The 12,996-nt window shown below is 39.3% G+C and overlaps 1 protein-coding gene across 2 annotated transcripts in view; it reads right to left on the bottom strand.

The window, feature by feature from the left end:
• LOC137284775 (uncharacterized) overlaps positions 1-12,996 on the bottom strand; it is a 127,145-nt gene that overhangs the window by 8,823 nt on the left and 105,326 nt on the right. For both annotated transcript variants that reach the window (XM_067816743.1, XM_067816744.1), the window contains exons 52-66: positions 12,339-12,596; positions 11,353-11,521; positions 10,583-10,819; positions 10,055-10,335; positions 9,389-9,532; positions 8,680-8,775; positions 8,360-8,557; positions 7,692-7,950; positions 6,151-6,332; positions 4,935-5,096; positions 4,465-4,626; positions 3,742-3,903; positions 2,921-3,208; positions 2,504-2,617; positions 30-126 (exon numbers count right to left, since the gene is read on the bottom strand). In XM_067816743.1, the coding sequence (XP_067672844.1) occupies positions 30-126; positions 2,504-2,617; positions 2,921-3,208; positions 3,742-3,903; positions 4,465-4,626; positions 4,935-5,096; positions 6,151-6,332; positions 7,692-7,950; positions 8,360-8,557; positions 8,680-8,775; positions 9,389-9,532; positions 10,055-10,335; positions 10,583-10,819; positions 11,353-11,521; positions 12,339-12,596 (2,809 nt within the window). The remainder of the gene's footprint in view (positions 1-29; positions 127-2,503; positions 2,618-2,920; positions 3,209-3,741; positions 3,904-4,464; positions 4,627-4,934; positions 5,097-6,150; positions 6,333-7,691; positions 7,951-8,359; positions 8,558-8,679; positions 8,776-9,388; positions 9,533-10,054; positions 10,336-10,582; positions 10,820-11,352; positions 11,522-12,338; positions 12,597-12,996) is intronic.

Here is a 12,996-nt window from a genome sequence, read left to right as displayed (position 1 = left end):
TGACCTTTGTACCACACACTGATATATACCTGCAGAAGCACACAGCCACCCCTACTAGCAGAATGACCAGTGCCACTGCGGCGCCAGCTATCCCTCCAATCATGGCATCAGTCAGTCCTGTCAGCGCTGCAACAGTAAAGGCAAACAGTCAACACAGATAAAATAATATTGCTTTGTTTGTTTGTTGTTTAACGCTGCAATATTCCAGCTACTTGTAAATGATCAGGTAGGTCCTGACAAACCAGTGATCTACAGCATGAGCATTGACCTATGCCATTGGGAACCATATTGAATACATTGCTTCCATTCAAATATAATATACTGCCATACTGATACTTTTAATTTCACGGAAAGACTCTTGTGAAAGGCCCTTGTGAATATTTATTGTCACATCGAATCAAACAATTATTTGCTTTGATTGTTTGTTTGTTTAATGACACACTCTGCAATATTTCAGCTATATGGCAGTGGTCTGTGAATAAGTCGGGACCAGATGATCCAGTGAGTGACATCATGAGCATCATGTGTAAACCAAGTCAGGAAGCCCAAACACCTGATCCTGATAGTCACCTCTTATGACAATCATGGGTTGCTGCAGACAATTCTAACCCAGATCTTATGGGAACCATTGTGAAACCTTTCTTAGAGTTTATCAGAGCTCCAGATAAGCTTCATATTTGCATGAAATACGGTATAGAAAAGTTGAAATATGCAAGCAAAATGAATGCCAGCAAGTGAAAAAGCACCAAATATTTACATTTATGCTGTGTCAAAGTAACAGTGTGACTTTACCCAATACAACAAAATTATGTTATGTATCATATAAGTTCTTGTCTGTCGAATGTGAAGTTTTTCCATCTCTAAATATTTACGATTAAAATGCTTTTAAATGTAAATAAAATGTGACACAGACATAGCATACCAGTCATGGTTTGTTAACATATTGGCCCATCCATAAATAGCAACCAATCAAATGGCTGTTTTCTTTTTGTAAACAAGAGTCATCAGATGACATATACCCCCAGCTCACATATTTGAAAGGACAAATCACCTGACGGTTACTTGATGTTTTTTAAGATCACGTTTCCGTGGAAATCATGAAAAATATAAATGCAATACATCTTTAAACAACAAAAGGCACCACGTCAAGATCTGTCTCATGTGTCTGCCAAGATCTGTTGAAAGATATCAAATGGTTTTCGAGTTGTATTTTGGCAACGAAGCCCATCCCTCCATTTTGAGATTATCTCAGAATCATTTCCATGGAAACTGGGAAAAAGATTAATCACAAAAATCTGCAAATAGCAAAAGGTACCACTTTAAAGTCCGCCTCACATATCTGGCAAATTTTTTACTTTTGCTCTGGAAAGCACATCCCTCCCTAATGAGACTAGGTCCGAATTGCTTCCATGGAAAATGGGAAAATGATAAATCACCAGGGTCTGTAAATAGCAAATGGCACAACCATAGGTTCAGATTATTATATCTACCAATTTTAGACTACAAATATTGAACGGTTTTGAGTTATGCTCCAGAAACCCAGTAGTCATCAGAAGATTGCATATCCCTGGCCCTTACATATTTGAAGGAGAGGACAAATCATCTGACAGACACTTGATGTTTTTTTAATCATTTCTATGGAAATAATGAAAAATATAAATGCCATATATCTGTAAACAGCAAACAGCACCACTTCAAGATCTGTCTCATGTATCTGCCAAGTTCTGTTGAAAGACATGAAATGGTTTTCGAGCTGTGCTCTGGAAATGAAGCCCATCCCTCCATTTTGAGACTAAGTCCGAAACGTTTCCATGGAAACCGAAAAAATAATAAATCACAAAATCCTGTAAACAGCAAAAGGCACTACTTTAGGTTCTGAATGATATATCTACGAAGTTTTGCAGAAAAATATTGAGTTGTGCTCCAGAAATGAAGCCCACCCCACCGTTAGACTAACACCAAAACGTTCCATGGAAAAGCAAAAACAATAAGTATTACATGCTGGGGGGATAAAAATTTGATAATGTTGAGCTGAAGTTGAAAGCTTCCACACACTCTCAGTAAAATATCTGATTTTTATGCTTTACAAATAGAAAACAACTTCATTAGAGGACTGCAGGATAAATTAATAGGCAAGTACTGCATTTCTGTGTTTCACAATCAGAATCAGTTGCTGGTGATTTTTAAACAACACAAGTAACGTTAGTTATTTGTGGCATGGAAGTGAAACAACACAATGGGTACAAGACTTTTTTTTTTTTTTAAACATAACTATGTTAGAGTGAAGATGTGGCATTTATATAATCTAACGACCATCTTGGTATTTCGTTTTTCACCAAAACAGATGTAGACTAAGGTACCTACTATTTCTTACAGCACAAATAGATAAAACTGTATTAGCTATAATTTATCATACACACATGGCCACAAGCTTGTTTGAAGCTCTGGTTCATCATGTTTGGATTAGGTATTGTGGTGTAGATACAACTAGTTCTGTCCTCACCTGATGTTTCCTGGCACCGTGGTCCACTGTAGCCATCGTTACAGGTACAGAACACTTCATCCTGGTTGTCCTTGTGGCACGTTCCATGGTCGCCACAGTAACCCTCACAGTTGTCTAGCAACAGAAACAATCATACAAACTGAAAAGAACTTCTATGACAGAATTTCTTAACATCACAAAATATACAGAGCAGCAAAAGAACAGCAACTGTTTTTTGTCAAGTTTTTAAATGGAAGACATAAATATGAATGCTATCCTTTTTTTTGAAACTTGAGCTTCTTTTACTGCCCTGTATAGGATAAAAAACTCAAAATGCAAACATCTTTCAAACAGAATTAATCATATAACAAAAGAAATATTTAAAACTTGTACTTACTTTAAAAATAATTTCAACAAGTCTATTACAAGTTTGCATACCAACACAGTAGGTTCCATTGCCATGGAAACCTTTCCTGCAGGTGCAATTGAATCCATTTTGTAGGTCCTCACAGATGGCGTTACTGTCACAGTTGTCGATGTTGAGGTCACACTCATTGACTGGTCCAGGGTAGCATTGGTCCTCAGACACCTCTCCAACACCAGGAGTCGTCAGACCTGGCCCACATGGAATACAGGAAGTGGCGCCACGTTTCGGTTGGTAGGTACCCTTTGGACATGACTCACACTCATTGTTTTCTGTGCGGTACTCGCCTCTTGAACATTCAGCTGAAAAAATATCACTTCAAATGATTCTCAGAGGTTTTAATATTCTTCAGTCTCATTGAGTTCTACTAATTCCATATTTGTTTGTGTCCATTTAGTCTTTTGTTTTGTTATAGTTCATTTGTTTTTTATCTAATTTGTTTTTTGTCTTGGTTAAGCCAGGATGCACATGGTGACAAATAACCTTTTATCTTCAGTTAAACAAAGTATAGTTTGTTTGTTGAGATTGTTTGTAGTTGGTTTATCAGCAATATTCCAGCTGTATTTAATATCAGCCGTAAATAATCAGCCTAGACCAGACAATCCAGTGGCTAGCAGCATGAACATCAATATGCGCAAATGGGATACAATGACATGTGTCAGTCAAGTCAGCAAGCCTGACCACCTGATCCTGTTTGTCACCTCTTACAACAAGCATGAGCTGCTTAAAACCAATTCCAATCCATATCTTCATGGGTTACAAGGTGTTAAGTATATATACCACACATCATGAAATATTTCCCCAGACTGCAGTAGAGATATCAATATTTCCTCACCAACAGAGCAGTCACTACTGGAGGTCGATCCTTCTTTCTCTGTGGTCCAGCCATATGGGCATAGCTGACAGAAGTCGGTTAAGAAGGATTCTCTGTAGCTCCCAATTGGACACGGTTGACAGGTACCAGTCACACCCAACTCCTCACCAAGACGACACAAATCTGGAAGAGGAAGAGATAGGGAAATATTTCATTTACTGCATGGTGTTTGCATAAAGGTTTCATGCATGATCTCATGGTGATGTTGTGGGGATCTCATGGTGATGTTATGGTGTTCTCATGGTAATGTTATGGTGTTCTCATAGTGATGTTATGGTGATCTCATCGTGATGTTATGGTGTTCTAATGGTGATCTCATGGTGATGATATGGTATTTTTCTTGTGATGTTATGGTGATCTCATGGTAATGTTATGGTGTTCTAATAGTGACGTGGTGATCTCATGGTGACGTTATGTTGTTTTCCTGGTGATGTTATGGGGATCTCATGGTGTATTCACGGTGTTGCTATGGCATTGTCATGACGTTTTCATGATGCTGTCATTGCATTGTCACATCATTGTGTTTTCAGGATGGTATTATGTTGTCATGAATTTAATTTAAAAACTCCCAAACAGCACTTAAAGTTATATAATTTAAATACTTTCAAATCAATATCTCAAGCATGAACATCCCAAGCATAAGTATCACCATAATCTGGTGAGTTGTCAGAAGCTATGACTCACAAGCACAGTCTTCAGCGTGGATTGTCCCAGTTGTCTCGGTGGACTGCCCAGGGGGACATGACTTACAGGACGTCTGTCCAGTCTCATTCTGATACTCTCCCAAGGGGCAGCGCTGGCAGTGACCAGCCACAGAGTTGTAGAAGCTACCAGCAGTGCACACAGCTGCAGACAACAAGAGGAACAGGTAGATGTAGACAAATTACCTGATGATATAGATGATGATTATGTAAGACGATGGTGAGAATGACAATAAGCATTCTTTAGGAACAGCAACCCTTTTCACAAAGTGATGATAGCATTATGACTATGTAAAGTCAAGTGTCAAGTCTTGGAGTGAATGATATAAATAAATCAGTTGGGTGCAGATCTTGGTGGTAGTAGCAAATATTCAAAAATTAAGCTTGGAAACCTGATAAGTGAATTCCTTTTACTTTCTGTCAATAACACAAGCATTGATTGTTTAATCTCACCGTAGCACTGTGAGACATTGACGGCTCCTGGGGCTCCTGTTGTGTGGTCTGGGGGACAGGGTGTACACTGTGTTTGTCGGTCAGCGCTGTTGTACATTCCCTCCGAACATATCTCACAATTTCCAGTTGTCTCGTTCAGGAAATAGCCAATTGGACAGTCCACTGGAACAATATGACATACTTGTCGGTGCAGCTCAATACAGCATACCTCAGTAACTCAGGTAAATCAGGTATATACATTGTTGCTTGGCCAAACACATCGTAACTCCACTCGGGATATTGTAATTCAGTTGAACACATGCTAACTCCACTAAACACATCGTAATTCATCTGAACACATTGTAACTCCACTCAACATATTGTAACTCCTTTCAGCACATCGTAATTCAGATTAACACATCATAACTCCACTCAACACATTATAATTCAGCTGAACACATCGTAACTCCACTTGATGCACTGTAACAGCAGAACACATTGTAACTGCTCAACAAATTGTAACACAATATAACACACTGTAACACAGCTCAAAATGTAACTCAGCTGAACACATTGTAACTCAGCTGAACACACTGTAACTCAGCTGAACACATTGTAACTCTGCTGAACACACTGTAACTCTGCTGAACACATTGTAACTCTGCTGAACACACTGTAACTCTGCTGAACACACTGTAACTCTGCTGAACACATTGTAACTCTGCTGAACACACTGTAACTCTGCTGAACACACTGTAACTCCACTCAACATAATAATCATAACACAGCTGAACATATTGTTCATAACTCCACACAACAATTTGTAACTCAGCATAACACATTGTAACACAGCTCAACTGAACATTGTTATTCTATAATTAATACACTATAACTCAACACATTGTAACATAGCTCAAGGCATCATAAGTCACTTCCAGACAGTGTAATTCAAATCCATACATCCTCACCAAGCTGAAAGAAATGTCAACTCAACCTATCGTGCATACTGTAACTCAACTAACCACATCCTAACTTCACTCAACACAATCTAATTCACCGCAATACAACTCACTCTCATGAACAAATTCATCAAAAAGTCCAACAGAAGTGAAGAATGATTTAGCAAGTTTAGATTCCCTCAGCAGTTTGAAGTCAAGAACAGATCTTCCTTCGTTTTTGATGTTTTTCCATATTTTTCTTGTAGACATATTTTAAAAATTGGAACATATATACATACAGCAGACTTTCTTGGTCTGGTTGATGGTGGTGAGAGCCTGTCCAGGCAGACACTGCAGCTCCACATTCACGCTCAGGGACGTCACGTCTGCTGTGAAGTTCATGAAGTTGAACTCGCCACGCTTCACTGTGTTCTCCAGCTCTTCAGTTATGTACGTGTCACCCTCGTGCTCAAGAGCATTACTGGAAGTCAATGGTAGTAACTGAGTGGTCTGACATGTGCTTATTGTGGGTCACGGTTATGGGAGATGTTGAATGAATACTTGTAGGTTCTCATTGTATTAAGATACAGTTGGAGTCTGAGATTCAGTGTGTGTTGAGATTTACATTAAGGTGCTATCACAGTGAGTGAGCAAGAGAGAGTTTGTGGGTGTTATTGTGAATGTGAGCGTGGTATAGACATAAGCAAGGTACCGAGTGTGAATGTGGTAGTGAATGTGGCAGCTAGTGTGAATATAAACGTGAGTGTGGTATTGAGTGTGGGTGTGAATGTGAGTGTGGTGGTTAATTTGAAAGTGAGCGTGGTAGTGAGTGTGGTATAAAGTGTGAATGTGAGTGTGTTAGTGAATGAGAGTGTGTTAGTGAATGTGAGTATGGTACTGAGTGTTAGTGAATGTGAGTGTGGTAGTGAATGTGTGTTAGTGAATGTGAGTGTGGTAGTGAATGTGAATGAGAGTGGGGTAGCAAGTGTGAATGTGAATGTGAGTGTGGTAGTGGATATGGGTGTAGTAGTGAGTGTGGTAGTGAATGTGAGAGTGAATCCAAGTGTGAATGTGAGTGTGGTAGTGGATATGGGTGTAGTAATGAGCGTGGTAGTGAATGTGAGTGTGAATGTGAGTGTGAATGTGAGTGTGGTAGCAAGTGTAAATGTGAGTGTGAATGTGAGTGTGGTAGTGGATATGGGTGTAGTAGTGAGTGTGGTAGTGAATGTGAGTGTGAATGTGAGTGTGGTAGTGAATATGGGTGTAGTAGTGAATGTGAGTGTGAATGTGAGTGTGAATGTGAGTGTGGTAGCAAGTGTGAATGTGAGTGTGGTAGGGAATGTGAGTGTGGTAGTGAATGTGTGTTAGTGAATGTGAGTATGGTAGTGAGTGTGGTAGTGTATGTGAGTTTGGTAGTGAATGTGAGAGTGGGTGTGAATGTGAGTCTGGTTGTGAATCTGAGTATTCTAGTGAGTGTGAGTGTGATAGTGTATGTGAGTGTGTTAGTGCGAGTGTGGTAGTGAGTATGGTAGGGAATGTGAGTGTGGTAGTGAATGTGCCTTAGGTCAGTGTGAGTGTGGCAGTGAGTGTGGTAGTGAGTTTGAGTGTGTATGTGAATGTGACTTTGGTAGTGTATGTGAATATGAGTTTCAATATGAGCGTATATGAACATTAAATTCAGCATGTGTGTCAGTGTTAGTGTAAGTGTCTTTGAGCTTTAGTGTTGGTGTGAGTGTTCAATCCAGATTTGGAAGCAGATGCCATATGCAGATTAAGATTCTAGGAAAGATTTATACCAGCATCCACATTTAAACATCTGATTATATAATCGCCTCCTCACCTATTTGCAGACAGATTAACTGCAAAGGACACATGAAACATGACATTAGAGGAGGTGTCTCTTTTCCTCCTGCTGCCACAGTCCACGTTGATGTCATCATATGAACACTCCTCTGGCGTACACAGTCCGATACGAGCATCCAGCTGTCGCATGATGGCGATGAATCGATCTCTGAGCTGACTTTTGAATGCCTCGGTACACTCTGGGCCACTGAAGTCAACTCCTCCTCCCAGGATGCTGGAGGCTGGTGGGTAGGGCACTGAAACAGAAGGGTATCGTGAATATTTCTAAGAGGACAGTGCTTAATTATCTGATACGAAGCTTTCGTTCAAAGTTTCAATTTCTGCCGTGTAAAGCGTTTGAATTCCTTACTCTCTGATCAGTGAAAAACCCATGTAGAATAATTGGTATGAAATAGGTGAGAGATCATATTCCAGGTCCATGATTGGCTACGTCATAGTAATGACCTTGAGACTACTTTCCTCACTGCAAACTATTGCTGAGTTATTCATGCGCTGATCAAAATAATTACACTTCATTCTAAGTGTGATTATCATTGACTATCAGACTCATTGTGATACATCTTAAAAAATAAGTATAACAAACATACAAGTGATGTTGGGTAGGACTTGCTTAGCCAAAACAAAACAAAATCTTGACCGACTTACTTGCACATGATGGGAACAGGAAAGGGCTGCCTCGTGGTGGGTCCCAGAATCCTTCTTTGCCACAGCGGTAGAACGGAGGTGGAAATTCCACAAACTCATAGTTTGGGAAGCATGCGATAGAGCAGTAGTGACCATGCTGCCACGCCCGACACGCCTTGCCGCCATTCAGGGGAGCCGGGGGTTCAACACAGTCAAATGCTGAAAATATATAATTGACACCACCTCAGGATTATGTTTTTATGATATTAGTCCAGACTGATGCTTGGAGAATAAGCTAAATTGTAAATTGTCAGTTTTGTGAGGAAGAAGATGGTACTTACGCTTGACGATTATGTCAAATTCACATTCTGCTGAGTTGTTTTCTGCATCATAAGCGACATAGCTGACAATGTACTCCCCATAGGCAAAGGTCTGACCTGAAAATAACATGTCACATGTGTTTAACCTCAGTTATGAAATGGATACATATGCCGTTTAGAATGTTAAATGTGTCACCTGTTACACTTGTCAGTGGGGACACAATGCATGTGATCTGGACTACCAATTGTCCAATGTCCATTTTATGGAAGCTGCGGTGGCTGAGTAGGTTAGATGGCTGAGAGTTTTAAGTCCAAATGGAACCCTAGAAAGGTACTGGAATCTGTACTTTACTAAGAAAGCATAAGTTACTTTCAGTTTAGCTGTGTAAATATTGTCCACAAAGTAAGGAGAGGCCAAATGTGATTTATTGCCACCTTAAAGATTATTGCACTGATTTAGTGAAGTGCATGCACATGTATGTGTGTGTGATTCCCTTCATCTACTGGCCTTGCACAGTTGAATAATGTAGGTCAAATTCAACATCTCACACAGCACATGGTTCTGTATGACTGTAAGTTTTGTGTGTTAAGACAAATTTTCTGTATTTGGAGGACTTCTTCTGTCCCCTTTGTTGGTGCCTTATTTTCTTGTTAAATCTCATATAACTTCCAGAAAACAACCTATTCTTCTACAACTCAACTTCTACACGACAACAATGCCAGTCTATACCTGATCGATGCGTCTGCTCGATGTTGACAACTCCGATGTCGTCAGTGAAGACCGGTTCCTCCCACTCTACCACACTGAGGCGATTGTCACTGTTGACCACAAGGATATCCTCTGGGCAGTTCTCAACCTCAGGAGGATATTTGTCTACAACACAGACACAACTGTGATGTAATGACATAATTCAATCAAAACAGAAACCCAGACTAATCTATTCTCTTAGTCTCCTCGTATACATGTACACAGACTAAATCTAACCTGGTCAGACTTGGTTAATATCCTATCTATGAAGAGAGATTACACTGTTTCTATTCATCTGGGTACTCCACATCCCTGTCCATTTTGTCCATTCAGTCCCTATCTCAACCTAGATTCCCATAACACAACCTCAGCTGCCTAACATTGTAGCCTCTAAAGTTTATAAAGCTAAAGTCTTTTAAAAATGAAGCCATACACAGATCTTCACCCAAATCAAGGTTCTGCTACTGGCTTTAACTTTGTGCATTGTGTATAAGAAACTCCAAGAAGTTTCTAAAATCTGTTAAATTGAAAGAATGTTATTCACTGGAATCACAGAATTTCATAATAATTTGATGATAATCTCATTTGTTTTGACGACTAACTATTGTCATAGAATTCACTCTTTTAAAGGAACAGGGACATATTTACCAATCTTGATGTCACAGTATGTTCCTCTGTAGCCTGGGGGACAATCAGACTCCCCACACAGTCCCGGTTCCACTATGATGATGTCGTTACGAATGTAGTCACCAAAGATGACCCAGTTGTAAATGTCACCACCCAGTCGGAGACCGCTACAGTTGGCAGCCAATGTCTGGATGATGGAGTCATTGAGGATGGCGCTGTAGACATTTGCCTGGCTCACTTCACCATGGAACTGGTCCTCATCCTCATCAGCCTCAAACTTCTGACCAGCGATGACTTGGAGCCTGGACACAAGATATAACTATATCAGCCCTTTAGCACAAGAATGTCAAAGAGATTACCCATTCAGCTGAATCCTGTTCATTTGAATATTTTTTTCACACATTTCCAGACTTATGAACTTCAAACAGTCTCACTCTGAATTTCTGATAAAATGTTCTGTAATGAAATCAGGAATTAGCACTTATTAAATTATGACTGGATTGTAAAAATAGAATAATAATAATATTATAATAATATAAAATATTTTACCATTCTGGGAGGTTTCGGTTGTTGCCATAGGAACTGCCACTCTCTTGCAGCTCACCATCCTTCCACAAGTTCCATTCCCCAGAAGTCCACCAGAAACAAACATGGTGCCACTCACCATCGTTGCTAACAAGGTCAACTTTCACAGTGTCAAGGTCATTGAATAGGTCAATGGTTGCCTGGTTACCAGATAATTCCACCATGGCTCTGCCTCCTTCATCACCAGTTTCTTCATTTTGTCTGTAAGAAAACATCGGTTGGTTCAATGAGCCATATCAAGAATATTGAAACTGTAGTCATTCTATTTTAAGTGATAGTTATAGGTAAGACACAGCTGTCAGACTTCAGAATAGTGATTATCAGATAAAATAGTAATAGTTACACTTATGAAATCTGTTAAATGAACAATTGATGACATGCACTATTTGTTTTTTTCTGTTGTTATTAAATTGAGTGGGTAAGTTTAGTTTTACACCACTTTTAGCAATATTCCAGCAATATCATGGCAGGCAACACCAGAAAAGGCCTTCTAACATTGTACCCGTTTAGGGAATCGAATCTGCATGACGAGCAATCCCTTTAACCACTAAGCTACTCCACTGTCCATCTTTGTTGTTAAAAGTCAAATGAACAATATTTGTGCCAGAGGGTCTGTAGTTCAACCAGATCATGGAAACTGTCCCAGTGATTGTGATTCTTAGATAGATTGTTCAAAGCAGATTCAAACTCAGAACCATACTAACACAAATACAAGAATATGTTCCGTCACATACTTGTTCATCTCCAGCAATGTCAGGAAAGTGCCATTGCCACCAAGCTCCCCGAACCTGACCCACACACAGAGAGTAAGTTCTGTCAGATTAGTGCCAACGTAAACTGGAGGCAGCTCACAGACCGATCCATTCTGACCTTGGCAGTGAAGGTCATAGTCATCAGACTTCTCTGAAACAGCAACAGAAACAACAAAATTGAATAGATTAGTGTACAGATCATGTCAGGTCGAAATTATATTCACATGTAACATAAAGACATATTTCCTGTTTCTACAAATTTTGTTCTCATAGAAACTAGTGTTGGGAATTTGTTAAAATCTCACTGCTGATGATTAGTTCAATAAAACCAATCAGTCATCCAAAGTAATCAATTCATCAAATGTTTCTGTTGTGTTTGTTGATGCACAAGAAAAACATGTAGTTCTTTGCGAATAAGCTCATGGTGTTATGAAATATGAATGTAATGACAGACAAACTAATTATATATATAACCATGTGAAAAATATTGTAAATGCAGACGTGTCCCCAAAATGTTTGTATTCCATTATAGAAAACATGATCACCTGCTTGATTGTTTTGTCAGTGTGACCAGTCTTCAATTATTTCAACTTTGCACAACCACTAAAAGAAATCATTTTAATATGTGAGTGTGACATTTTGATATAGATTCTTGTTCTATTGTCAAATGATCCTGTATCAAAACACTCACATAAAAGAAGTTGTTGTCCGTAAAGTTTGTCAATATTGTCCTTTCTAACTTCTAAAATGCCACTAAAGAAGACATATATTTTTCCTTCCCGAACTGCATTGAAGAGCTCTAAATGAAGCAGATCTTGATTATCAGGTTCTAAATCTCTCATCTCACTGGGGTTGGTTTCAAATTAAGTTGTGCGTCCACATCAAAATTAATTAACGATCAACAAGCTTACAAATTCACTTCTCTTTCTGTATACAAATTGTATCAATTCAATGCAGATGTTATCTACCTTTCCCACAGTCCTCCTCTCCGAACAGTGGTGGACAGATACAAGTGATGCTCCTCCATCCGTCAACACAGGTGGCGCCATTTAGACAGGTGTTATTGAGGGCACAGTCATCGATGGCTGTCTCGCACAGCTCCCCTTCAAACTCCTCAAGGCACTCACATTCAAATGTTCCAATACCGTCAACACATGTTCCTCCATTCTTACAGGGCTTGACAGCACATTCGTCAATCTCTGTCTCACATGACTTGCCTGTATATCCTGGATGGTAACAAACATTGTTTTCTCATCGGACACTTTTAGGTAAAATCATATGATATACTACATATGACATCAAAAGTTTTCATTAGAAAAAGTTACATCATTGTTTTATACTGTTCTCAGCAATATGACAGGAATATGGTGGGGGGCACCAGAAAAGTGTTTTGCACATTTAAACTAAGCAAGGCCTCAAACCCAGATCATTGGCATGCTGAGTAAACGCTTTACTCATGAGGCTTCTAGGCTACCTCATTTCCAAACATTGTTTTTGAAATGCTCAAAGTATCCCTTAGACTAAAAACATATTACGCATAATACCATAGAGTCATGATGGAATAGATGACATCAGATGCTTAGTAATGATATGTGCTTCATACACTCTTCAAAAAAAGAAAGGGAT

Source organism: Haliotis asinina, chromosome 5 (genome assembly GCF_037392515.1).
Source record: "Haliotis asinina isolate JCU_RB_2024 chromosome 5, JCU_Hal_asi_v2, whole genome shotgun sequence".
Classification (NCBI taxonomy): domain Eukaryota; kingdom Metazoa; phylum Mollusca; class Gastropoda; order Lepetellida; family Haliotidae; genus Haliotis; species Haliotis asinina.
Note: the sequence above shows the minus strand (reverse complement) of the source record. Positions and strands in the feature narration are given on the sequence as shown.